The following is a 27290-nucleotide window of genomic DNA, read 5'->3' as shown; positions in this document are numbered from 1 at the left end:
GGCTTGATAGCAACGGTTACACATTGAACAAATCAAGAGGTACCCCGATGTGATGAGTGGTGAGGTCATGGCCGTTGGAGTGGTTGTCTTGACACGGAGTAAGAAATATGAAACAAGTCCTCGTGGTCTCGGACTCTGGCACGACGTGGAACTAGGTCGTTTCATTTGTTTTTGTACCAGCAGAACCTTTTCTGGCGCTTACATTCCCGAGAGAAAGCAAAAATGTCCTCTTAAAGCATTCAGAGTATGTATTAAAACATTATCATTTCTATTAAAATGGTGATTATGGGTACCTATGGGGAGTAGAGCCCTCGAGTTCCACAGGTTTTATCTCGGAACTCAACTCCGCCTGTGCCCTCTGAGGGACGAAAGGGTATACGACTTGTTGTTGACCTACTTCAAAAATTCCGCTGTTGATCCCGTGGCGTAGAACCTTTCTTCTCACCATCCGCTTACGAATAAAAAGCCCAGCGATTATCAATATCACGACGCCAATAACTGATCCCACCACAGCGCCAACGATGACGCCAACATCTGGCCCGGACTTCTCCTTCTCCTGAACCTTACCATCGCCTACTTCAGATCCAGTAGCAAGGCTCGCGCCCCAATGACCCTTCCAGGTGGCCTCCCAATCTATACTCTCAGCGGCCGTTATGGATTCGTCATCGTCGCCGATATCGATCGGATCCTCTTCACCAGGCAGCGACGGCCCTGGCGCTTGAGCGAGGAACCACACTCCAGTTCCTTTGTGCTTCCAGTTCGCGCCGATGAACGCTGCCTGCATGAATGCTCTACCCAGTCGAAACTGAGTACCATCAAGGCTGGGAAGGCTGCAAGGGAAGTACTGCGTCGGCTGTTCCACAAGTGGGGCGGTGAGTGTGAGGTTCAGGAGTTTCAGAGGCACTTTAATCTCGGTGGTCTCGGTCGGTGAGTCGCTCAAGCGAAATTTGAACCCCAGATACGCGGATGAGGTGAGCTTCCCGAAGTCGTTGTCGGCAGTATCCCAGATATAGAGACCAAGGTCGGCATTGAAGCTGACAGGCAAATGGGATGCAATAGCGCGGCAACTGCTATCTGGAAGGTAGAGGTACGGTTCTTTCGGGTCAACCTCGACACGGATTCCAGAGGAAAGAGAAGAGTTTCCTTGTGAAAGGAGTCCCGTTTTGGGCTCGCTGCCAAGGGGTGAGGTTCCCGCTACCGCTTCTCCGATCGTAACATCCAGGAGATCAATGGGAAACGCGTCATGACTGTACTCCTGCACAGACACAGGGCCAATGACCCGCGACCGATCATAACCTCCGAAATACAGCGACCCCGGGATCCCGGCAGCCGCAGATCCGATGTGTAGGCCGAACGAATTCGACTTTGTTCGTCCCTTTTCATACAGTGCACTTGAAACAAGCGTCCCGTTATGCCCGTCGCCAAGTGTCATATTATGATCAGGGGCACCGAGAGCGAGGTTACCCACTCGAGCCGAGTACGTTCGTCCGCTCGGTAATGTCTTGTACCCCCTCGTGACGACGAGTGAGCTCGAGCTCGTGAGCTCGATATCGGCCTCTGGTACGAAGAGTGTGTCATAGACAAAGCCGGCGTTCCCATGGAGGGTTTGCGTTCCGTGGAAAGTCTCGTCGACAACCTGGAGTGCATTGCTGATGTTGACGGCGGTTTTGGAGGATTCAGGCCTGTAGAGACCAGCTTCTCTGGCCGAGCAGATCGTTCCCGACTCGGGCTGGTCACATATTTCTGGAGAAAACAGGACCGAGAAGAAGACTCCACCAGGGTAGGCGTCGATCTGGGTTGCGGGCTCGCCGAATTGGAAGCGGACGGCTTGCCATGGGCCGTCGGGGCCGTATGATTTAGGGGACCATGGTATGGATACAGGAGCTGGCTCCGCTCTTGTTAAGACTGGGGAGACTGACAGTGAGACAAGCCATAACAAGGCAAACATATCTAGAGAGTGGATCCGAGAAGCGTAGGAAGATGGGGGTATTATGGCGATGAAACAAGGGAAGGAATTGAAATTTTTTCAGAAAAGACAGAGGGGGAAATTCGAAAATCGAGCAGAACGAGAACCAACACCAAGACGCAGACTGCAGGGATCAACATCTTGGCGGCTAATTGCAGCGGCCATGCGGAGTCTGGAAGCTATGTGGATATTTGATCCTTCCAAGACCCTCTCGACTGCCTTCTTCCTCGGTAATTCGGGGTACAAGTTAAATAACAAGAACGCCGCCGGGTCAGTATTTGAATTTGGCCGTCGTCGACACCGCGAACTGCTCATGTTTTCGGTTCCTTCCTCGACGTGGTACGTGGCACCAGGCAAGGACGGGATTCTGATATGAAGCTCCAAGGGAATGTGTGAAGTGCTTCGGGGCAGGCTGGACTGAAGGAGCGAACGTGGTCAATGGCCATTGTGAATCTGGTTGTAATTCCAGAGGAGACCCCCCACGGGAAAAGACAGGGGCTGTCCGCAGGCGCTTAACCCCTGGCCCAGTCCAACCAAACAGAAGCCCTCGCTTTGTGGAGATCTGCAGAAAGCAGATTGTCATTGTGCGACCAATGCATGAATGCGTCGGACTAGGATTCGCCAAGAGATTGGGAAACGAAACAAAAGAACCTGTTCCTGGAAATATCTTGACACCCTTCGTGGTGTCGATGATCTCAAAACCAAGCAACAAATGAATCCCACGCCGCCCCCGCCGAGATAGTAACGAAATACACGCGAGATCCAATTGCCAGGCGCTGTGAACGAGTCCCGATGACGCCCGTCGTATCCCGCTTCGTCTGTCTTTCCTCCCTTGCCTTGGTCGTGATAGCACTGCTTGTAGTGGCCGGCCGCTTGTACACGCTAGACGATTTCATCGGCAGGAGCCTCGCTGCGCCCTTTTCAGGACACTCTGCACCCAAGCCTGCTGAGCACGACTTCAATACCGACGCCGGCTCCGACGCTTGGCTCCCCTCCGAGCCCGATACTCATATCCCACCCCAGTCAGCGTCGGCAGATCTCACTGAGCCCCCGCGAGCCCTCCCCTCAGAATACTACGATCTTTCCGAAGACGAGAAGCGATGCCAATTCTTCTACGGCGAGCCATACCTTAGATACCTTGCCGAACACCAGAATCCCTACTGCGAGCAGGGCTCCGAATCGTCCCTAACATGTTTCCACGTAGAAAATACCAACCCGATCGGCCAATGGGGGACGGACCGAGTCTGCCTCGCGCGAGGCGTAAAGTTCACCCCTAGTAGCAGTAGCTCGTCCAAGTTCAGTCTAAGCTGCCAGCGAAGAAACTTTACGCGCGAGAAGTTGGAGAGCGACGAAGCGGCAATGCGATACCAAGGCGTGAAGGATATAGAAGACTTCGGATCGTACTTTTTCCAGACTGGCGCTGGGGAGCAGTTGTGGCAGTGGAAGTTTGGAACCGACGAAGGGACCGAGCCGAGCTGCACTGAGAAACATAATGACGGAAAGTGGATCTTGCTGGCAAGAAGGGAGGGGAATGATAATATATGGCACAAGCTGATGGAGGTATGGCAAGCCTTATTGTCCATCCAAGCTATCTGGTTAGCGTCTAGCCCTTCTTCGGGCAAGCCGTATCTCTCCGAGCAGGACCTTTCCAACATCCAAGTTGTCTTCGAGGATGACCGGACAGACAACCCCTGGGACCCCCTCTGGACGATGGTAACAGGAAACGAACCCATCCGGCTCAGCGAGATGAAGGACCCAAGCTGTTTTGGCAACGTCATCCTCCCTCTCGCCGGTTCCAGTAGCCCCTTTTGGACTTTCGTCATCGACCGCACCGACCGCGAGTCATGCAGCGAGCGCTTCCTCATCGACTACCTCGTCGGTCGCACCCTCGACTTTTACAACATTACCGCCCGCCGCGAGACCGAGGTCCACTATGACCCTGTCGTAACGATCATCGATCGAAAGAAGACCCGCGTCTTTGCCAATCTTGAGGAATACGTGGCCAAGCTGAAGGAGCGCAATCCTAAGGTCACGTTCAACGTCGTAGACTTCGCCACTCTCTCTATGCAGGAGCAGATCCAGCTGGCCCAATCCACGGACGTCCTCGTCGGACACCACGGCGCTGGGATGACGCACGTGCTCTTCCAAGCCCCCGGTGCAGCTGTCGTGGAAATCCTGCCGCCGCCAAAGTTCCCCATGGTTGGATTCAGACACCTCGCTCTCATGCGGAGGATAGCTCACTTTTCCGGACACTCCATGTGGCAGCAGGAATGGGAGCAGGCAGTCAACGGGACACCGATCCCTGAAGGCTGGAAACGACCCGTTTGGGATGAAGATTGGCAGACGCGGCCTAAGACTTACATGCTTGAGGAAGATTTTGTGGGCATCGTCGAGGCAGCAATTAGGAATCAGCGGTATAAATCGTCGGAAATTTGGGAATAGAACGGTTTGGAATTTAGGGTTTAGAAGGGCAGGGCTCAATGGACTGTTACGGAAATAGAGTTTGTTAATATGATGCTCCTTAAGCCAAGCAAACCCACCGCCTCCAGGTTGATACTAGGACCCAACAGTTCCACTCCGGCTCTTCGAGCTCTCTTAATGCTGTCTTCCCCAGTTGATACTAGCCGAGTGATACTCTATCCCAGGGTCTTCGACTGCCATTTACTGTTAGCACATGCGTGGTAGTTTCAGAGCTATCAATCCAGCGAGTTACACTGAAACTTCAGACGAGAAAAGAGCACGAGTATTTGAATTGATATTGAACTACTAAGTCTTAACTACTGACATCAACTCGAAACCCTCTCTGGGGCATTGGGCAACGAGAACCTTCAGACCCATTCTGTGACGAGCAAAAGGAAGAGAGCACCCATTACCCGTCGGCCAGGGTCGGCCCAGAAATGAAGCCATAAACAAGACCAGTCTAGTACACAACCAGGATTCACCATTGCGTACAGGTTCAGACCGGGGGGTGCGTTTCTCCTCGGGAGAGTTAATATTTGAGGCAGGAAAAGGAATGTTGGTAACTTGGCGGACTTCAGGGCCAACGCACACTGATGTCGACTTCACCCCTGATTCCGGCGCACATAAGCTCATAAGCGTCGGTAGAGGGCAGCATTCCCAAGCCATGGATGGAAAACGGCCACCTCCTATGCTTAACTAGAGTTGAGGGACGCATAAATTATTCGTTTGTGCTATTTTATGCAACATTCGCCCCAACGCTGGACCCTCCATTTCATCCAATCAGGTCCAATTGTCACAGAGCCTTGGAGCTGGAGCTTACCTAATAACTAAAGCCCCGATAATGCGATTTTTCCGAATCTGAAGCTTTCCAGCTCGGTTGAGCAGCTCACAACTCAATCAGGCGATTCTGAAATCAGCAAGACCCCCTACTCCCCTTTGCAGCCATGACCCCAATTTCTCGGCTGTCCAGATACCTTCTGGATGGCCACCTGTCCCGTAACGGCTGTCTCGTCCGACAACGCGTATCTAGCTCCTCTCCCCTCTCACGCCAGCTTCCAACCCGTCGAGCTCTCCTCCACACGACACCCCCCGTGGCTGCTAGTGCTGCTACTACTACCCCTACACCCCCGAAGCCGACGCCTCTACGCAAGAAGTTGAAGGATGAAGCGAAACGATTAAAGAAAGAGGGAGGAAAGGCCAAGAAAAAGAGCGACAACCAAACCGTCGATGGCTGGGAACTGACCGTCGGCATCGAGATCCATGCCCAGCTCAACACATCCCGCAAGCTCTTTTCCCCCGCGGCAACCTCATTCAACGACGATCCAAACAGCCACGTCGCTCTCTTCGACGTCGCCATACCGGGAAGCCAGCCGTTGTTCCAACAAGAGACGCTGATACCTGCCCTACGGGCGGCGCTAGCCCTCAACTGCGATGTGCAGCCAGTCAGCCGCTTCGATCGGAAGCACTATTTCTGGTGGGACCAGCCCGCGGGTTACCAAATTACCCAATACTATGAGCCGTTCGCGAGAAACGGACACATTACGCTCTTCGCGAGGGACGGAATCGCGGCCGAGGATGGACAGGGTGTGGAGGTGCGGATAAAGCAGATCCAGATGGAGCAGGACACGGGCAAGACGTTGGCCCAGCCGGGAGATAGCCATTGGATCGATTTTAATCGCGTTGGCATGCCGCTGATTGAAATCATCACCGAGCCAGATATGCACCATCCCCGCACGGCAGCTGTGTTCGTGAAGAAGGTCCAGGCGGTGCTCAACTCTGTCGATGCCTGTGTTTCGGGTATGGAAATGGGTGGTTTGCGTGCCGATGTGAACGTTTCCGTTAGGCGGACCGGGGATGTGAATATCCCCCTCGGCACGAGGACTGAGATCAAAAACTTAAACACCATCAAGGCTGTCGAGGACGCAATCATCGCAGAACGAGATCGCCAGATTGCCGAGCTCGAAGCTGGTGGGAAGGTTGCCGGAGAGACGAGAGGTTGGACTGTGGGTTCGAAGGAGACGAGGAGGCTGAGAGGAAAGGAAGGGGAGGTCGACTACAGGTACATGCCTGACCCGGACCTCCCACCTCTCATCATCTCTCGAGATCTTGTCGACGACCTAAAGCAGTCTGTCTCTACTCTGCCCGACACCGAAGTCGACGCTCTCGTTGGCGAATACGGTTTAACTGCCAAGGATGCGCTCTCGCTCATGGCACTCGAAAACGGGGGGAGGGTCGAGTTCTTCTACAACGTCGTCGACAAGTTTAAGGCCCTCCTCCTTGAAGACGAAGATTCCGATCTTCCCGACCTCAAATCGTACTCGACCCTTGCCGGCAACTGGATCCTCCACGAACTCGGCAAGCTCACGACCGAAAAGGGTGCCGTTCAGGGCGACGAGCTCATTATCAACGAGCTCCACATCTCTCCCGACGGTCGCTGCGAAAAAGTCCCCGTCGACGACCTCGCCGAGCTCCTCCACCTGCTCTACTGCGGAAAGATCACCGGAAAGGTCGCCAAGCAGCTCCTCATTTCCCTATACAACGGCGACCTGGCCGAAGCGGGCGGCGTTACGGCCTCGATCGAGGCACACGATCTCTGGTTCCACGAGCTTTCGGAGGAGGAGTACGCCGAGCTAGCGGATGCCATCATCGCCGACAACTCGGACGTGTTGCACGAGTTTAGGAAGAAGAGGGCGCAGTATCCTCAGGGGAAGCTGATGTTTTTGGTGGGTAAGATGATGCGCGAAGGGGCGACGGAGAGGATCGATCCGTCGAGGGCGGAGGCGGTGCTCAAGGCTAAGATTGCCGCGCTTGTCGAAGAACCAGTCGAGGTGTAAGTTGGGCACTCGGTACAGTGTGCCGAGAACCCGTGTGATAGAATTTCTCCTGTAATAATAATACCACAGACTTGGATATATGAGGGTCTATCCTCGAAGACATATCTATTCCATTCATCCTCACCACCACCACTTTTACTACAGCAAGGCTTGCCTTCTTCGCTGGTCTTCTCCGAAGATTTACGCCCCAACAGGACCTAAATATGAACTTTCGAACCACGTACTCCTTTCAACATGGAGGACCATGTCCACCTCCGGCTACGGTAGACACAACCGCTGAGACTACGCAAGGAAGCAGTGGCGTGGATGAGCCGTAAGAGGTCATTTCTTCAGCCAACGGCAAGGATCAAGAGCCTTGCGGAAATAGGGCCGAGTGCGATTGAACGTGAAACTGGACTGGGAAAGGCGCGTGCCTGCTTGGAAGGACGTGGATACTACAGCAAGACTGGGTATCGATGGAATTTTCGGGTTCGCAGGATCTGGAAAGACGGAAACGATTGCTGTGGCGACGACGGGGCCGTCAGAAAACCCAAACATCGCCATCGCCATGGTGGACGGCTCGGCGCCAACCCTACACCCCAGGCAGACAATCACTTCAAGGACAATGTGAAACGGGGCGACGACACCGAATTCAAACCTATTGTGTTCGCTCCTGAAGACATAGAATCGGCAGCTCGAGGGGAAACTGTTATACAATTACCTTGCTATCGCGCACGAACCCATGCCAGGCTCAAACGGAGGGAATCATTGGTGCATATACCTTCGCGCGTCAGAGACGACATCCATTCGAATGGACCCCCAGCCTACCAATATCCCTGGCACCCATAGTTCCCGGAGGGTTTAAAGCCAAAATTATTATTTCCGACCTCGAATATCTATGTTCAAATCAGGCTTGCCATATCAATGCCGTTTCCGTGAACTTGAGCTTGATGAAGCCGACAGGGAAGGCCTGTCTCTCAGTATCATCTGTTTGCTCTCCACCGGTGGGCAGGTCAAGATTTGCCTGGACCTTGATGGCGTCGAGGCGCAGTGGCTTCCGCAACAGTACGAATTCGATGATACCCACGGAGGGTGTCGAATGTGGACATTCGACCCCGTGAAATTATTTTTGGATGCGGGGTTATCGACCTGTTCTGCGGAGAAAATCAATCCACCCCTTCGCGGTTCTTCTCGGTGCTCCTTGGAGCTGGAGGCTGAGAAGCTCCGTGCTTCATTCCTTAGCTTCATCGATTGCAGTTGTAATGGGGTGGTGCACGGGTAGCTAAGCAGCGGGATCAATAGAGAATAAATCCAATTCTAGAAGAGTGTATATATTCTCGCTAGGAGTCTCTATTCTAAAATCTACGTTTTGTCTATGTATGCCAATCCCAAAACCATCATCTACAGGGCGGGCTTGCTCAACTTGCTCGGCGAGACAGGCACGGGGAGCTTCCTCCTCAGCCTCGTGATCAACTCGAGGTAATCCTCCTCGTTCTCGTCTGTGATAATGCCATGCCTCACGAAGAAATCAATCATGACCAGACAGCAATTAGGCTTGAACTTGTACTCCATCATGGCATTCCGCACCTCCTCGACGCTCATGACCACGAAGTACTCCACCTCATCATCCTGGGGCTTCAGCTCCATGCCCTCGGGCATCTCCAGGTCGTAGAGGTACAGCACGACTGGCTGAATGGTGCCATTGCGCTTATTCTCCCCAACGTACGAAACCATGCCAACCGACTTGGCATTGTCCCTAACAAACTTGCCGTCCAACGACGCCTCCTCCCAGGCCTCTGCGACGATACAATCCCCCGGACTATCCGTCGCCTTGACCCCTCCCGCAACCGATGTATCCAACTTGCCCGGATACGTATAGATGTTCTTACTCCTCTGGGCAATCCAAATCTTCATATCCGCGCCCCGGCCAACATAAGCCGTCAAATGCGCGCCCCTACTCGCGACGCCAAAGATGGGTGACGGCCATCGTTCGAGCGTGACGAAGTGATTCGCGCCGATGATGCGGTAGGGCTCGCTGTGCTGGCGGCGGAGCTGGGGGAAGACGTCAGCTTCGAGGGCGGCGTCGATGACCTCTGCTAGGGAGGCGGAGAGGGCGGGACCGGGCGAGGCGCCGGAGGATGTGTCGGCGAGGTGGATGGTGCGGGCGGCATGGTCGATTTGGAAGGCGGATGTCCACGGGAGGCGGGAGACGTTGGCGGGGAGGAGGACGCCGTGGGGGCGGGGGTCGTCGGAGAGGTAGAGGCGGTAGAGGGTGGTGAAGTCGAAATCAGAGGGGACGCTGTTGGGTTTTTGGTTAGTAGAGTAGGCCTGGTTTGTTGCGATGATCCATGTTGCGACGAGGCGTTTTGCGAGGCAGCAATTCGGAATGGTTAAGTGCGGGGGAGGGGTAATAGTTGCAAGGCATCCATTGATTTGGCGGGCGAAGGCCGCGCAAGCAAGGACTTACTTGTCCACCACGTCGACGAGTTCCAGGAGGCTGGTTGCGCGTTGGGCCATTTTCTTTTGGATCGGTGCTCTCTCCTGTTTTCGAGGATGTGATTAGGTCTGGCGATTGATCAAATGTTGCCGCCAAAATCGGGTGGGGAGGGGTCAGAAGTACGCGCTGAACAAGATTCTGGAAAGCCAATTTCTATTGTCGTCGTCATGGATCTTGGGGTACTTGTACACTGTCTTTCTATGTGTCTTCCCATATATTTGAATGTATCTCGAACCTCGCCCTGATCCTGAGCTACATGCGATGAAACTTCACAAAACCTCAAGCTGTGTTTAACCTTGCATCACCTCAAAAGTGTCCCTCCGGCTCTCCCTCAATGCTTTTGTGTTGATCAATGATCAACCGAGATTCGGGCCAGGCTGGTCGCGCACCGCAAGCCTGTGGCTGCCAAAACTCAGACCAAGTAGGGCACCGTTCTTTCCTAATCCAACAACCAGTTTGTTCCCACACCAGTAGCTCAAACTCCAACGGTTCGCCTTGCTTCAGACCCCCTCTTCGCCTTTCGCATCAATGATGGTCCGCGTTCTATTCCGCGTTGTAGATTATGAAGCTCCTGCGGGGTCACTGGTCCAGAAATTGCTCACAGCCTCATAGGTGCTGAGTCTTGTGTCACATCACTGCATACTGCATTTATGGACACCATCGGAGGCAATATCTGGTCCGGCATCGGGTAGCCAATCGCTCGATGCTGGCTGACAGGAAGTCACCGTCAGGCACCAGACCCTTGGGTTCCGGCATTGGATTCACCGAGGAGGTAACGGGTTTTCATTGTTCGGGGTGGCTCATTACATCATCAATCGACCTTGTTATCTGTCAGCCCTCAGTATTTTACCGAACCTCACCCGAAGCCACTAGATATCTTTGGGACCGTTTTTCCATTTCGGGAAGTTGGTTCTTCCTAATGTAATACCGTCTTTTTCCATTCTACAACATACCGTTTGACCACTAACAGCACAAAATGGACCAAATAAACCATCTCAACACAGTGGATCTTTCACCACTCTCCGACAGAGAGATTGTCCAAATATTCCTCACCGGGCCTATTCTTTACCAGTATGGGAGTAGCAAGGTTGTCCGACTCTCTGATGATCTGCTGATAAAAGACGGAGCACCTGGCGAGGCCAGCACTGCACAATTTGCTGCTACATTGGGGATTCATGTCCCAACTGTCCGCCGTGTAATCAGAACAACCCTTCCTCATTCTACAAATCGCGAGCATTGGCTAATAGTGATGGACTATGCGAGAGGTACAGTTCTTGATCAACTATGGCCGACGTTAGGACCAATCGAACGTCGAAAGGTTACCAAACAAGTCGCCTCGCTCCTCCAGCGCCTACAATCTACCCCACTCAATAGTATGCCGCCAGGGCCAGTCGGCGGTACTGACGGCGAACATTGGGACGGGCCATTCTTTACAGCCTACGGTGCGGGGCCGTTTCACACGGTAGCAGAAATGGAAGACTGGTTCAACCACAAGATCGAAGTCTGCATTCAAGTTGGGGACATGCCTTCTACAACACCCCGCTTCCGCTTCGACACCCTCGTTCTCACGCATCAAGACGTGGCCCCGCGAAATATAATCGTTGAGGAAGGTTCTGGGCAGTTGATCTTAATTGACTGGGGAAGCGGTGGCATTTACCCTGCGGGATTTGAACAAGCAGCTCTTCTCCAACAAGGCCCCGGAAAATGGGATGTAGAGTTTTGCAAAGCGGTGATGGCAGAAATGCCAGACGGACAAGACATGGTGCCAAAACTGCTTAGCGGGATTACGTTTGCACTTACTACTGGAGTCCTTCTTTAAAGATTCGAGATGCCCCTTTCGATGAGTTTATTTCAGGCTGCACAGTGGTTCGACGTCCTCGTTGGGAGGCGCAAGGGCGCAGAGCTGGAACTCACTTGTCAGCCGCGCCGACGCGTTCCGGGAAAATTGGTTGCGTGTTGGGCCATTTTCCTTCAGATTGATCGATGTTTTCTGTTCTTTGGGTGGATGTGGTCAGGTCTATTGTGGGAATTGATCATAGATGTCGGCCAAAATCAGATGCGGGCGAGAGGAGCTGGAAGCAACATCGATCAAGATTGATGGTTAGATTGCCCTATTAATGATCATTGATTTTCTTGATTTTTCGTCGGTTAGATCTTGGAGTACACAGCTTTATGTGTATTTCAACATATTTAGATGTATCTCCAACGTCCGTCACGGAGCTGGGGTACAATGTGCCAGCCATTTTACCACTATCTCGACAGACTTCGTAATAAACGAATTGCTCAACCCCAAAGTGTCGGCGTCAAAGCGGGAACGGGACATCGGAGTTCACTAGGAGGCGGCTCCAAGAGTTCGCCTTGTCTGCGTTTTTAGTAGTGATGGGGGGGAGAACTCAGCCCCACGGCTGGCCTGGGTGCCCAAGCCTCGGGGGAAGCACCTCTAAACTACGATGAAGTACTGCGACGAATTTTGAAGAGTATTAAAGCATCGAGTAGGGGTATGGGTACGAACAAGCGTCAGCAATCTTAGAGTCCCCCCAAACTCTTTCGGCCAATGAGGGAATGGAAAGTTCTCATGTTTCCGACGGCGACCGTTCTCGAGAGGATTGATCAGAGCAGAAGTGAACAAGCAACAGTAGCGGGCCAGGTCAGGAAGGAAAATTCTATAAATACGGGAAGGGCATATCAGTTCAGGATGCTCGTGTAAATTATTGTGTCTAAGAGAAAGCCATCAAGCTCGCATGACCTCCTGCATCCATTGCCATTGCCCAGTGCCCTTGTATAAGTGTCGTGTCAGTTGTTCTTCCCCCAAACCCCAGCCCAGCAACATGCCCCAGTCTACTTGGTCCACCGAGGTGAATACCGACTCTGCTAGATCCGCGACCGAGACACGCCTCAGCCGTGAGGAGCGGAATGACCTGGCCAGGCGCAGGGTCGAGGATTATGTCCCCGACAACGTCTTTGGGCGCATCATGTTCAGCAATGAAACCAACCAGACGCCCGCCACCTCTACCCCGGATTCCGTCTCTGTTTCCGTCTCTGTTTCCGTCTCTATCTCCGTCCACGTCTCTGTCTCTTTTTCCACCCCACCTCAAAGTCGGCAGTAAGACAGCAGCATGGCTAGAACCAAAAATCACTTCGACTGAGGACGATCCGCGTCCCATTTCTCGGGATTGTAACCCCATAGTGCGTTTTCCCTATCCTTTATAAAGGAAGCCACTCTCTCTTCCCTCCCCATAGGAGCCGTGTGCTCAGCCCTTTTCTGCATCTCACCCACGATTCTTCCATGCTTCTCCTGCATCAGCTGCGTGTAGTTTTGCGCAATCTTCTCAGCCCTGTTCGCCTGGCCAATAACAGCAATGCTAATCGCAAGTCCCAGCAGTGCCGCGAAGCTCCCGTGCGACATGTACACAGGCTCCTGCTTCTTGCCGTTGCGCGCATCGTAGTACCGCTCCCAGTCCTCCCACGTCGCATTCCTCGCCGGGGAGTGCTCTCCCGTTCGCCATTCACTGTACGTCGCCCTCGTCACGGGCTTGGCCTGGTGCCAGCCCAGGCCGCACACGTCGTAGGCATGGCGCTTGGACGGGTCGGAGAGGATGTCGTTGGCGAGGACGACGAGTCGGTAGCGCTCGACACAGACGGAGGGGGATAGGTGGGAGTGTGTGGTCTCGAGGCAGTGGTGCCTGTCGGGGTGGTAGAGTTTGGCGAGTCTATAAAAGTTCGCTTTCGTGTACGGGGCGCCTGGCGTGACGCGGAGGATTTCGTATGGTGTGGGGTTCGGATGCGACGGCCACTCGAGGCTCTGGGGACTGCCTTGGTTATGACGATGATGATGACGATGGAGTTGGCGGGAAGGGACTCGGACGCATATTATATCGGATTGGGAAGGGTGGAAGAGGAGAGGCGACAGGACGGTCTTCGGGAGGCCATGGCGAAGTAATGTGTGTGCTGCAACATTCATAGTCGTTCTTCAATGTGGAGGGGTATCAGCATTATAGTAGTAGATAGACAATCTCCAATTCATTCTAGTTGCCGCGCCACAGCAACCAGGGATTCAATGCTTGAATATGTTGGAGTTGGGGCCAAGAGGAGAGCATGGAATCGAGGGGCGAGATAACCAGGCTCTCCGGGTCTTGATATTTCCATCGAGGTCGCCGATTACGCCGGCTGAACCCGGATTAGATTCGCCGAATTGTGGGGAACTCAGTCTGGTGATGTTGTCGACCAATGCCAATCTGCTCAGGCTGGTCAATTTGCTCAGTCGACTCGCCCCAATTTGCTCACTGCTCCGCTGACGGGATCCTGTAAATCACGTGATATAAATTGTTACCCCCGCACGTGTCCCTCTTTAGCCACAGGTGGCAGCAGCAGGCAGGTGTCCGACCCCACAGCACCGACCACACCGAAGCTTCAAGGTTTTGGAGCAAAATCATCACCTTCCATCCGCTTCCGTCTTCAGAGCCTCGCCCCCCTGCAAACCTGCAAAACTGCAAAACCCTTCAGTGAATCATAAAAATCAAAACAAGAAAAAAACAGCCAAGTGCCCCGCACAACGACCCCAGCGACATCTTCAATCAAAGAGAACGACCTCGAACGCCCGTTCCAAAAGCGATAAAAGGAAATTTTCATACGACTTCGAAGCTCCTGCTCCGATTTTACGCAGCAAATTCGACTCGGTAGGCCTTCCTTTGTAGAGAACCAACCAAACCAACCCCCTCTCCTTCCACCAAAATCCACGCCACACACACAACACCACTTTTTCTGGAGAGCCAAACTCGACTTCTTTCGTCCTCTTCTCTCTCTCAACACACAACCCACCTGAATCCTGTCTCCGAGCAGAATCTCTACAGCGACTTGAAACTCGACGATTATCTTTGTTGCCGACAGTCAACTCCAATTCCACCTCATCAAGACGGGTTCCCAAGGCCTCAACTCTTTTAACTCCCAACTGACGACACCAGAGCGATCCTCCACCAGCCCCCATTGAGATACCTTTCGGCAGGGCTCCTTTCTTCGACTCTTTTCCGATTTCTACCGTATCCACCCACAGACACACATTACAGGCCTCAGCGTCATATGCCACAATGACGGACGCGCTTGCAGATAAGCTTAATACCATTCAGATTGGGTATGCTTCGAATCTGTCGCCCCCGGCTCTCCAGAGACATCCCCCTTTGTCCGTCGACTCGCTAACGAGCCCTAGTGACGGCACCAACGATGATTGGAAGAAGGCGTTAAAGATACCTGCCAAGGATGGCAGGAAACAGACTGAGGTATGTCGCCACCCAACCTTTGCCTGGCATTCTGTGTTGCTTCCCCCGACATCAACCGACAGTAGCATTTAGAACGAAACACTAACTGACTCCTCCATGTAGGACGTTACGAACACCAAAGGCCTCGAGTTCGAAGACTTCGGCCTTAAGCGAGATCTACTGATGGGCATCTTCGAAGCCGGATTCGAGAAGCCCTCCCCCATCCAAGAAGAAGCCATCCCCGTCGCTCTCACTGGACGAGATATCCTTGCTCGAGCCAAGAACGGCACCGGAAAGACAGCCGCTTTCGTAATCCCCGCCCTCGAAAAGATCAACCCCAAGGTCTCCAAGATTCAATGCCTCATCCTCGTCCCCACCCGAGAATTGGCCATGCAGACGTCGCACGTTTGCAAGTCATTGGGAAAGCACCTTGGTATCAACGTCATGGTCACCACTGGAGGAACCGGACTTCGAGATGACATTATCCGACTTCAAGACCCTGTCCACATAGTAGTGGGAACACCCGGCAGAATTCTCGATTTGGCAGGCAAGAATGTCGCCGATTTGAGTGAATGCCCGATGTTTATCATGGATGAAGCCGATAAGCTCCTCTCGCAAGAGTTCACCCCCGTCATCGAGCAGCTCCTGCAGTTCCACCCCAAGGACCGCCAGGTCATGCTGTTCTCCGCCACCTTCCCGCTGTCCGTCAAGGACTTCTCCGACAAGAACATGGTCAGCCCCTACGAGATCAACCTCATGGACGAGTTGACGCTGCGGGGTATCACCCAGTACTACGCCTTCGTCGACGAAAAGTCCAAGGTCCACTGCCTGAACACCCTCTTCTCCAGGCTTCAGATCAACCAGTCCATCATTTTCTGCAACTCGACCAACCGCGTCGAGCTTCTCGCCAAGAAGATCACCGAGCTGGGCTACTCGTGCTTCTACAGTCACGCCAAGATGGCCCAGCAGGCTCGTAACCGAGTCTTCCACGATTTCCGAAACGGCGTCTGCCGAAACCTCGTCTGCTCCGATCTCCTCACCCGTGGTATCGATATCCAAGCCGTAAACGTCGTCATCAACTTCGACTTCCCCAAGAACGCCGAAACCTACCTCCACCGCATTGGTCGATCCGGCCGATACGGCCACCTTGGTCTGGCTATTAACCTGATCAATTGGGATGACCGATTCAACCTGTACAACATTGAGCGGGACTTGGGCACCGAGATCCAGCCCATTCCCCAGACCATTGACAAGAGTCTCTACGTCTACGAAAACCCCGAAACGATTCCCCGCCCCATCTCGACTCTGAAGCCGGGCGTCAACAGCACGGCGAAGCCTAATGCGCCCCAAAACTTCAACGGCCAGTCGCAAGACCAGGCCCAGCCTGCCCAGCAGCGCTCCCAACACACTCACCACCAGCAGCAACAGCCTGCTGGACCCGCCCCTAACGTCAACTGGCAGACCCAGAACCTCACTCAGAACGGGCCCAGTCATTACCAGAGCAACCGTGGTCGCGGTCGCGGCCGAGGCTACCATGGCCAAGGTCGTGGTCGGGGTAGCTATAACGGCGGCTACGGCCGAGGCCGAGGCCAAGGCCCCGCCATCCAACAATCCTAATAATGCCACATTCTCCTCATCCCCTGTCGGTCTAGAGCCGTGAGGCAAGCAAATGCCACCGCCGTTCAAGACCCCATCAGCGGATGTTGGGAGTAAAGGGGTTGTTCTGACTTTGTACATATCTGCTGCACTTTATGTTTGTCCTCCTTTGTTTTTCTCTCCTCATTTCCCCTTCTTTTTGCCTGATCTCATGGCGAAGGCGGGTGATATATCCTATTTTCTTTTTCCTTTGTGGGCGGCATGGGGGGATTGACGAACGGGGGAAACGCTTACGCCGTTTACGCAATGAGCCCTTGAATATTCCCCACTTTTTGTTCTTCTGTACCATATCCGCTTGGTTGCCTGGGACTCGTCCCGGCAGCCTTACCATCCTTTGTTCTTCACTTCGAGTCCATCCTATCTTATACGGCCCAACTTTTTGTCGTCTCACACTACCCGAAATACCACGACGTTGGCAACACTGGATCACGCAGATACCCCACCCCCCCGGAAGAATCAGGATGAACTTCTCCCTCTCCGTCTTTGGTCTCGGGCACACACTTCATGAACTGGCAGACGCATGATGTTGATCAAGTTTCTCATTCCCCGCCGTTTTGTTTTTCCCACTATTTTTCTTTCTTGCTCCCTTCATCTTTCTTTTTAGAGCAGGGCGCTCACCACCGCTGGTTTCGTGTCGGGTGAGCCCGATTCGACATTCGACATTCGACCTCTATATATTTGTCCGACTTAATTTGGTACTATTGGAGGCAGTTATCCGACCAAAAGATGCCCCTGTTTTTTACGACGTTTAACTGTTCCGGTATACCAGGATTTTTCGGCTGGACTCTTTCTGAGGTGGCGTTTGCGGCTGGTATTGCCAGGTCAAGAAGATAGGCATGGTGTTCATGGTGTCACGGCGTTTAGAGGAAACATTTGCTTTTTTTTTGGGTTTCAATTGTTGCATTTGACCGCCCTCTCCCTCTCCGCGGCTTGATGGATGAGCCCGGAGGACGGTGGGTGGCCAGCGGTTGGCGATTGGCGGTCGGCGGCTGGAGAAGCGAAAGGCTTATCATTTTTGGGAACCTGGTGCTGTACGGTCTCCCCCTTGGAAGCGTACGTGTGATTTCAGCGAGCACCTGGCGAAGGATGCATCGATTACTGGATTCGGAAAAAGGAAACAAAAGCATCAGCCTGGTCAGGCGCGGCTCTCCTGGTGAGCCATCTGATCAGACTTCGATATCTTGGTTGTTTTTGGAAGAAGGTTGCTTGTCGATCAGTGACGGGCCCTCCCAACCGCATCAACGGCGTGCATTGTTCGCATGTACCATGATATCCGATACCCGGCGTGTTTTTTTCTTCTCTCATTTTTTCCTTCCTATTCTTCTTCATTATTGTTACTACTACGGCTCCCATGATGTCACGATTTCCCCGGTTTGGCATACGAAACAGCGCGACTTGTGCTGGCGGGACAGGAAACGACGAAGGCAGACAACGAGAATGACGGACAAGGGGAAGGGGAAAGGAAAGCGAAAGAAAACACGAAAACACGGAAAAAGAAAAAAGTAAAAAACTTATAAAACTTATTTTTTTTTAAGGGAGGGCAAGGATTCGGTGCTACGTTCGACTCTCGTACCACTTGAGAGGCCCCCGAGCCTTGTATTTAAATGGATCGATGGATCGGAGGTCGGAGGAGTGGTGGGTTAAGTAGCATTTGTTTCGGCAATGAATATCAACGTCTTTGTTGTCCCTCTCTTATATTGTTTCTCTAACTCGTAAGCACTTGGTCGTCGAGATCGGTGTAGGCGTGATGTTTCTAGCTTCTGAGCACAAGGCGGCTATAGGGCCGAGCAGGTCTTTTGCTCGTCTCGAGCTCTACTGTGGGATATGGCAGACGGGAGGCCCCTTGAGGGTGATGGTGTAGAAGCCGTCGAAACACCGACGCCCATTCAAGGTAGCTCCAGGACAGACATTGACGTCCTTTCATCTCAGACCATGGCACTCATAATGGGAGTTCAACATCAGCCCCAGCATCCATTGGTGTCTCCTTTTACTTGCCCTTGGCTTTCTTCCCCAACTTACAAACTCTCTTCTAGCTCCAGCAATCTAGTTGGATCAATTTCCATACCTGCTTCGCTCCTTCTCCAGGCCTTCCTCTCTCATGGCGGCCCCAGCCTTGGGCCATCAAAACACAGCAAGATTGTGCCTCACACCCCCTTTCCTAGGACGTTCCTACCTTGTTCCCAGACATCAAAAATCGGTCCTTCCGCCAGACCTTCATGATCTACCAAGGCAGGAACGATTCTATTTCTGTTGATCTTGATTCATTGTAAACACACCATAAGGAAAACAACACCGCGACGTGACGCGTCTCCTAGAGATACCAACCCAGCCTCATTTTCATCCACCTTATCGTTATTCTTTTCCCTTCTCTCCTCGACCTCTCTCCTTTATTCTTCACCTTCACCCTCCAGTTCCAAACTTGAGGCAAGTCTTGAAATCTCTACTCCTCCAAGAGGCTCCTTTCACTGATTATTCCTAGTGAATATCTATCCTCTCTCGACATCAGTCCCTCTCCCTTTCCTTTCACTTCCTCTAATCTAGTTATCCTCACCTGTGAGCATTCCTAGATATCCTTTCAAGGAATACACTACAAACCATCCTCTACAAGGTACTCAAAGAGTTCTCCCTTCATACAGAAATCCCCTGCTCTAACCCTTTTTTTCTTCCCCAGGATCATCTTCTGAGCCCAACGAAGACACCTCTTTTCCTGTTCAAGTCGTGGACATATTCTGACCATGGATGATGATGAGAATATTCCTTGGGGAGAGTTCATAGGTGACACGATTCATGTCGCTGTAGATTCTCTGAACGAGCTTCAGGCATTGACAGGAAACGCGGTCACAAGCACCACAAGCACCGCGGACAATGATGCCCAGACCCAGCAGTCACAAACTCTGACCTCTTTCCCCCAATTCCCCAACCTTCCGCCCGAGATCCGTTCTCGAATCTTCCAAATGGCCATGCTGCAACCTGGTATCATCTACTTCTCAATGCAACCCAGCCACTTCGAGGATCATATCCATCTCCACGCCGTCACGAATTGCAACTCCACCTGGCGCCAGTGGAAGATGATCGCCCATACCAGCGTCGAGGCCGCCCACGCCGTCAACCTCGTGGTCACCAAGGGCGCCACCAAGCACTACGTCGACCTGTCCAAGAAGCGACCGTTCAACAAGGTCGACGACCTGCTTGTCATTCAATTCGCTACGAATCCGCAAATCATCAACCAGTGGACCGTCGCTACCGCCGCGCCTGTTGACTTTGTTTATAACAGCTACTTCCGCTCTCTTCGTCGCGTCGGCTTCAAGTGGAACGAGAAGACCTTCCGCTGCCACGGACACGTCGAGGATGAGGTCTCGCCCGATTGGCCTGTCTATCACGACGAGACCGATGATGATGATGATATCGTCAGGTGTATCTTCCCCTGCAAGGACATGTTTGAGCGGTTCCCCATGTTCTTCCGGGATGCTGACGCCGTCTACATCCTATACTCGGTCAAGGGGAAGGATTTGAGCCCTACCTTCAAAAAACAGGCCAGAGATCGGAATGTTTCTCCGATGGTTGACGCTGCAAATTACATCCGGGATACGCCCAAGAGCTGCGTGCGTTTGATACTCGGTATGTTCCTCTTCTTTCCTTTCCCTTCCCCTCTCCCTCTTCCCTCTCCTTTTTATTTGTTTATTGTCCTTTTTCCTTCCTTCCCACTAACCCAAGCCTCCTCAACCCCCGTCGCCAAAAAAAACCAGACGACAACTTCGCCGTCAGTCAACTAGAAACCGAAACCCGCTGCGATGCCCGCCAGAAATGGGTCGAGATGCCCATTGGGCGCATGAGGGACTTCCTCAACCTTGACAAGGCCGGCCCGTAGTACACGGTCGAGCTGCTCAAGGAGGTCCACCAGCAACTCAAGGAGGATGGGTTCGAGGGCTTGAATCCCAACATGCGTTTCAAGGTTCTCCTTACGTCTTTCCATCTTCGATCCACGGAGTGACCTACTTCTTTTCTTTTGATCCCTTGATCTTTTTTTTGGTCCCTTTGCTGAAGGCTACGCTTGAACCATCGCGTATATCCGTGTACGTTGAACTCTATTCCTGGTAAGGTTTCGTTTTTATATCGACCTGGGGTAGCGTGCTAACCTGACTTGTTGCCTTTAGCTGCCAGACACGGCAGAAATGGACGTGAATGAATTATTCTATCGTTTTCAAGTGGAGGCTTTTTTTTTCTGCTGCTATATTGGTATGTGAGGAATCAAAATCCATAGTAGAAGAGGTCTGTTGGATTGCTAACACCAACTCGAGGCAATTTTGGAGCCAAGTTTCTGTCGATCGTACGTCGGACATCGTACACACACTCGCGTACACACATCTGAGTCTAGACGATCTCGGCATCTTGGCAGCAGTCGACGTCAAACATGTCTTAACAGGCGTAAATAGCTGCATTACAAAGTCGTCAACTTGATTCCGCCTTGATCCCACGGTCATTCATTACCCATAAGTGCTTCCACAAATCCGTTTTTGTGTCTTTTTTTTTTTTTTTTTTTTTTTTTTTTTTTTTCCGTCGCCCAGTAGTGCTTTTCAAGTCATATCCTTCGTAAATCAAATGGAAGAAAAGAATGAAAGAAACAAGAAAGGAGAAAAAGAGAAGGGGCAAAGAGAAGGGGCAAAGAAACCACCCACCCTTAGTGCATCATAAAACATCATAACAAGAATGATCGAATCCAGAACTCCGTTTTCCCGTCCCAATTTTGGTTTCCCTTCCTTTCAAATTAGCCCTACCTCCATGTAACTCTTCCCATTTTCATCCCTTCCCTTCGGAAGAGCATTCTCCTCCAAGATCCTCACACCTTCATCCCACCCTACAGCCATTGTCATCCCCAGCGGCGTCCGTCCCCCTTCACCTACGACATCGAGATCAACTCCCTGACCAGCCACAACCTTCAGCATCTCCACGTCTCCGTTCTCCAAGGCCTGCATGACGGCGTTCCAGCCTCGGTACACCTTATTCACGTCGGCACCCTTGGAGACCAACATCCTGACCGTAGAAATGTCCCCACCGCCCGTGCGCCGCAGGGCCTTGACCAGCGGGAGGTGCTCTCCCACGGCATTGGGGTCGGCGCCCCTGTCGAGGAGGTACCGCACGATGGCCTCCCTATGCTCGTGGATGGCCGTCGTCAGCGGCGAGAACACGCCACTCGTCTTCTCTTCGATGGAGAAGCCCGAGTCGAGGAGGATGGCGACGCTCTCGAGCTGGTTGGCCACGATGGCCTGCTCCATCACGCTGGGGTACGAGTGGATGTCCTTGATGTGGGGGATCACGAGTCGGAGTATGTCGGGGTGGCTGACCGCCAGGCAGATGGGCCAGTCGTGGTTGCCGCGGAGGGTGACGTCCGCGTTGTGCGAGAGGAGGAGGGATACGGCGTCGGGGAGATTGGCCCGGATGGCCGTCGTAAGGGGCGTGCAGCCTTTTGCGGATTTGGCGTTAGGGTCCGCGCCTTCGCTGAGGAGTCGCGCCATGCAAACGATATTCTTGGACCGCGCGGCAGTCTCGAGAATTGCGCATGGTTTCTCGATATCAGCCCCCGCGTCGAGCAAGTGAGGTAGAATAAGGTTTCGCGAACGGGCGACGCATTCTTCAATTGGGTATCGCATGCCGGGTAAGTTAGGATCCGCGCCGCTGTCGAGGAGCAGATGGACGATGTCGGTACGGTTGTCGCGAATGGCCGTACAGAGCGGCGTATAGAGCGCATCCTTTTTCACGTTGGGATCGACACCGGCTTGGAGGAGGATCCTTACCGAGTCGGCGTTGTTGATGGAAGTGGCGAGCTCCATTATACCAGGGGCCCTGAGGAAGTCGGCGCCACGCGTAAGAAGGTTGCGTAGGCACACCGGCTTCCACACCGCCATCCAGAGCACATGCTCGGGCCCGGGGAGATTAGGGTCGGCACCGCGGTCCAAGAGGGACGTTATGATGTCGGCCCGGTTTGACAAAACGGCCTCGCAGAGCGCCGTCCTACCATGGTCATCCTTGACGTTGGTATCGGCATCGTATGCCAGCAAGAGGTCGACGAGGCGCTTGGGCGCTGACTCGTCAATGGCTTGAATTAGCGGCGCATTTCCATTGGGCATGAGGTGGTTCGGATCTCCACCGTAGATGAGGAGGAGGTGCGTAAGAATGGTGTTTCTCTGCTCGATGGCTAGGTCCAAGGGAGTCTCGCCATGGGGGCCGGCGGTGAGGTTTGGATCAGCCCCGTATTTGAGCAGAGCTTTGGCACCCTCCGGGTAAGCAACATGGACGGCAGAGTACAGCGGCGTCACGCCATCGGTATCCGGCCGATTAGGGTCAGCTCCGAATAGTAGCAGAAGAAGCAGGCTCTCAGTATCGTGGTTGAGGACGGCTTCACGAAGCAGGTGCATCTCGGCGCTGTCGGGAGGAACTCCCTTATCGAGAACCTGCTCAATAATTTTGTGATTTCGCCCCTCTATAGCCGACGTCAGAGTCGTCTTTAGCGCATCGGCGTTGCCGCCATCCTCATTCGCCGCGGTCCAATGTGGCATAGACGAAGGTTCCGCTTTCACCCGGAGCACTGTATCTACATCAATCGAGTCTAAGTCAAGGCTTTCCATCTCCTCTATCCAAGGAAGAGCTTCGGTGAGGGTAGAAGAAAAGGCATCCTCGTGCGGTGAGCCAGTTGAATAGGGACCGATCGTCGTGGGCCGTGTGCTCGCGCTCATCGGGCGTGGTGTGCTGAGAGGCCGGGATCCTTCCCGTGTGCTCGGAATGCTCTCGCTCATGGACCTCGCACTCACAGGCAACCCGTGAGGCATCTCATCATCGCGTTCGGTAGAACGAATGGCGGACAGCGATCTTCGCCTCTCAAGATCGGCAGACGGACTTTCACCCCTGGCCCTGTCATGCGCATGACTGTCAGAAGCAGCAGTAGAGCGAGGAGAATCCACAAAAGGTGAAGAGGTATGAGTAGTACGACCACTTCGTGGGCCGAGCAGGAGCTCTTCAAGGTCAATGGCCTGCGATCGGTGCCCAGGCATAGCCCGTCTGGCATCTTCCATGTTGTCTAGAGCGGCAGCAAGGCCTGTATATCCAGCACCAATTGATGTCTCGGAGGGTGGGTTGCCGAGGGACCACTGCAGAACGAGCGCGCTCGCTCTCAGAGAATCCCTCAAGCGCGAAAGCATGGTTCTCATGCGATCGACTTCCCTGTCGGCAAAGATTTTTCGCCACTGATGCTGCAGACGGGCGACGGCACCCTTTTGGTCGGCCTCGATATTCTTCTGTAGGACGCTGTCGAGCGTCTCGAAATCTCGGATCGTATTGCGGAGGCGGGTCTCCAGCACAGCTTTCATATCCTCAGGGACAGCCCTGGCCTCACTTTCAGGCGGGCCCTGTTCATCCTGCTCATCGGCCGGGGGTGTCGACACCCCCACCTTGTTCTCGTCCGCTTCCCTGGCAGTATTCCTCTTCGTCGCCTCAGCAAGCCCTGTTTCGATGGACCACAGGACCCGGCATATTTCCAGGAACAATTGCGCAAGCTTGTTCAATCCAGCCGGCCGGTTCCGTGAGGTCGTGAGAAGGTCGACGAGTCGAACTGAGATGTTATTCCCTAGGAGTGTGGCTTTCATGCACAAGGTCTGGAGAACACAGAGGGGACTTGGCGCAGGTGTTGGTGGGGGCTGGGTGGTATCAAGAGTCGACATTGTGAGAGTGAGGATGGATCATGAATGGATTTGCATGCGATGAGGTCACGACCAAAAAGAGACAGGTCATGAACTTTTCCGGTTTCAAGACCAGGTAAGGTCCGTAAAATCCCAAGTCAAGAAACGAGGAGCAAAAAGACAAGAGACTAAAAAACATTTGGAGAGAGAATGAAGGCAAAATGGTCGCGAATCTCGGCGAAAGAATGGCCAAAAAATATCTTTTTTTGAACATGCTAAGGAAGAGCTCGGCCGGGTGGCCATGACTCGTCACAGGCAGCGGCGAAAGCTCCGCAAGAATCGTCCGCTTTCCGATGCCCATTAGACGCGGTTGCCACTAAACCTTATTCATACCTCCACATGCCGTGAGGAACCAGCCTGCCTATTCGAGGCACTGCTGGCCAATCATCAGCACCCATAGTTAATCGTACTCGGAGGCTGATAGAGTTTGCTGCGGCGTCATTTGACGATCAAGAACCGAATCAGGAAGATCGGGGTTGCCCTGGAGGGGCAGCTCATACTATGGTTGGTCTGAAAGTCCACCCTTGATTGCTTTAAGCTCTATGCTTCGGCCATCCACGATCCGATGGTTGCGTGGAGCTATCAAAGTTCCGAGAAACAGACCTAAAGGGCGTAGGCGCTACCAACGGTCCGAAGTCGTGACCGAAGCCGTGACAAGCCAAAGGCGATGGCCACGGCCGCAGCAGCTCAAGGTTGAAATGGCATTAGATTTGGGTGCACTCGACCCACATTTTCTGCTGTTAGCATCGTCTTGCTAATCCTTACAAATGGTTTTTCTAAACCATCGTGATGGTGTTGATTGTCGAGAGCTTGCCATAATTTCGCCGACATAGGAATTGAAGCCAGGGTTGGCATGATGGTTCCCGACAGTTTTCCGGTTGGGGCCGCTCTTTCTTTGTTTCTTCCCCGTTACGGCAGACGCATCTCTTTGATAGAGCTCAATGTCAGTGCCAAGCTGGGGAACTTAGAACCTCGGCCCTCCAGCTGGGACACACATGGTATGAAGCTCTACCACATGGCTGGCCATGCGGTCAATTGCGCTTGTCCGACGGCAGGGGAGAATCCCCATGTGATGGAGCCACCAGGAAGGAAGATCCAGCTGCCCGGCCCGGGTGGCCTCACTGGGGCATTAGAGCCGATGCGGAGACGGGACCAAGTAGCTTAAAGCATATCGAAACGTACCAAAGGCTTCACCAAGTTAAAGCCAACTAACCGGTATCTTCCCAGACTTAGACGAGCCGTCGCAACCGAGAGAAAAATAACCTTACCTTGGAGCTAGCTGAAGATGGATGACATCATCGGCATGTCCTACGAGGCTGCCCCCTTGGCTCACGTCTCCGCCACATTACTTCTGACTCGGCCTCGCCGTCACCGTCAACTTTGGCCTCCGAGCTTTTTCTCATTTGCACGTGTCTCTTGGTAAACAGGCGTCCTTTTGGGTCCCATATCCGACCAAAGACGATGGTGGAGAGAGGTATTTTGCCGTCAACGACGGCCCTTTTTGAGCTATTTAAATTTTTATCAGCGGTAGTAGGTTGAGCTTGATGTACGCGGTGGGCTGAATCTGATGTCTACCGCTTCGGGGAATATTGTGATGACTCGACGATATTGCATGATTCCGATGGAAATGTGGCAGCATCAATCCCGGCTCTCATCGCGAAGTCCGAACATTGAGAAACCAGGGATGGTCCCACGTAGCTGTCTTCAGGAGAGTCGAAGATGAATACTCGTGGAGCCCACGTGGTTGACGGGCCAAATCGACGCCATTGCCATCTCTTCCGATACCATCGACGCTATTTTCGTCCCTGCATCGTGCTGGTATTGCGATGAGCGTCGGTCTTTCATACCCCCTTCCATATGCGGTTTTCCGGTCACTATAGGGTCTTCTGCTCGTTGGGCGCTGATCATTGCCTGTTTACCCCCAAGATCACCAGCCTACGACCGCAGGGCTAGCCCGTGAATGCTAATGTAGGTAAGGGCGCCCCGTATCGGGGTAAAAGTTCCGACGATCTACGGACGGCTGCCAAGGTGGATCGTGGAGGACACTGCTAATGCGAGAGACCTGTAACAGCAGGCAATAGGCGGGTCTGTCTAGCGTCCGTCAGCGAGTGAGTGGAGAAACAGCTTTGACCCTGACGGACCGAATATGTCGGGCTTTACTTCGTAAGTCAGGTTTCACGTTCGTACATAAGGTCCTCGGATTATTCGAGATTTGGGCAAGACTAGTCGGACCTTGAGGGCGACATGTTCAGCCTCGAGCACGTGGCGTTATGGTGCTATGATGAGGATCCATGATTTGAAGTGAGGTTGCTTCTTCCATGATAAGCTCAGGCATGTGCGCAGTCTGGATCATTGTCTCGGTCAGGGCAGTGCAATTAGAGGCATCAATTGATGCCTGGCGTCCGGTGTCTTGTCTTCTGTCTTGTCTTCTGTCTTGTGTCTAAGTCGAGTCCGCTACGTTCCTTGTCGAGCCGATATTTCCGCTCTCCCTAGAGCCGTTCTGATTACTTCATCCGCACCTGCCAACAGAACCAACCTCGAATACGAAGTACTTCGCAGTTCAGTTGTTGATCCTGCAAGGGAAAGAACCACGCGAAGTAAGAAAGTACTTGGATACCTCGGTACTGTGTTTACAGGACTGATTCATTGATGCCGTCACGGGGGACGAAGTATCAAATTATTTCAGGTTCCTGCAGGTCCGAGGCGGAATGACTGGATCAAATGTTTGGATGAGAGGGGAAGTGGCGGTCTGGGGCTGCCAAAATCTGGTTAGGTCGTCCGGGCTGCTCTTTCCCAGGAAGGTGGTGGGAGAGAGTCAATGTATCCATCAGTGATCCAACACAGTGATCCATCAATCCCTTGAGAGCTGAGACATAGATTGCTCTTGCTTGTTGGAGCAGGCTGGCCCCTTGCGTC

At 53.1% G+C, this 27290-nt stretch overlaps 3 protein-coding genes and 7 pseudogenes across 3 annotated transcripts; 6 read left to right on the top strand and 4 right to left on the bottom strand.

The window, feature by feature from the left end:
• Positions 1 to 283: 283 nt before the first annotated feature.
• On the bottom strand, positions 284 to 1948 carry SAPIO_CDS10239 (annotated as a pseudogene; the record flags this gene model as incomplete).
• An 810-nt stretch (positions 1949 to 2758) lies between these two features.
• Positions 2759 to 4408, top strand: SAPIO_CDS10238 (annotated as a pseudogene; the record flags this gene model as incomplete).
• Positions 4409 to 5370: 962 nt separating this feature from the next.
• Positions 5371 to 7260, top strand: SAPIO_CDS10237 (annotated as a pseudogene; the record flags this gene model as incomplete).
• A 1380-nt stretch (positions 7261 to 8640) lies between these two features.
• SAPIO_CDS10236 (NUDIX domain-containing protein) lies at positions 8641 to 9756 on the bottom strand (the record flags this gene model as incomplete). The annotated part of the gene is made up of 2 exons (XM_016783862.1): positions 8641 to 9538; positions 9707 to 9756. The coding sequence occupies 2 exons, from the start codon at positions 9754 to 9756 to the stop codon at positions 8641 to 8643; spliced, it is 948 nt and encodes a 315-aa protein (XP_016638710.1).
• A 956-nt stretch (positions 9757 to 10712) lies between these two features.
• Positions 10713 to 11555, top strand: SAPIO_CDS10235 (annotated as a pseudogene; the record flags this gene model as incomplete).
• Positions 11556 to 12564: 1009 nt separating this feature from the next.
• Positions 12565 to 12843, top strand: SAPIO_CDS10234 (annotated as a pseudogene; the record flags this gene model as incomplete).
• Positions 12844 to 12869: 26 nt separating this feature from the next.
• SAPIO_CDS10233 lies at positions 12870 to 13697 on the bottom strand (annotated as a pseudogene; the record flags this gene model as incomplete).
• A 1123-nt stretch (positions 13698 to 14820) lies between these two features.
• SAPIO_CDS10232 (ATP-dependent RNA helicase DHH1) lies at positions 14821 to 16605 on the top strand (the record flags this gene model as incomplete). The annotated part of the gene is made up of 2 exons (XM_016783861.1): positions 14821 to 15009; positions 15112 to 16605. The coding sequence occupies 2 exons, from the start codon at positions 14821 to 14823 to the stop codon at positions 16603 to 16605; spliced, it is 1683 nt and encodes a 560-aa protein (XP_016638709.1).
• Positions 16606 to 19379: 2774 nt separating this feature from the next.
• SAPIO_CDS10231 (uncharacterized protein) lies at positions 19380 to 20512 on the top strand (the record flags this gene model as incomplete). Its single annotated transcript, XM_016783860.1, has 2 exons — positions 19380 to 20262; positions 20391 to 20512. The coding sequence occupies 2 exons, from the start codon at positions 19380 to 19382 to the stop codon at positions 20510 to 20512; spliced, it is 1005 nt and encodes a 334-aa protein (XP_016638708.1).
• An 892-nt stretch (positions 20513 to 21404) lies between these two features.
• On the bottom strand, positions 21405 to 24356 carry SAPIO_CDS10230 (annotated as a pseudogene; the record flags this gene model as incomplete).
• Between the last annotated feature and the right edge of the window lie 2934 nt (positions 24357 to 27290).

The sequence above is a fragment of the Scedosporium apiospermum genome (genome assembly GCF_000732125.1).
Source record: "Scedosporium apiospermum strain IHEM 14462 chromosome Unknown SEQ_SAPIO_0165, whole genome shotgun sequence".
Taxonomy (NCBI): Eukaryota; Fungi; Ascomycota; class Sordariomycetes; order Microascales; family Microascaceae; genus Scedosporium; species Scedosporium apiospermum.
Note: the sequence above shows the minus strand (reverse complement) of the source record. Positions and strands in the feature narration are given on the sequence as shown.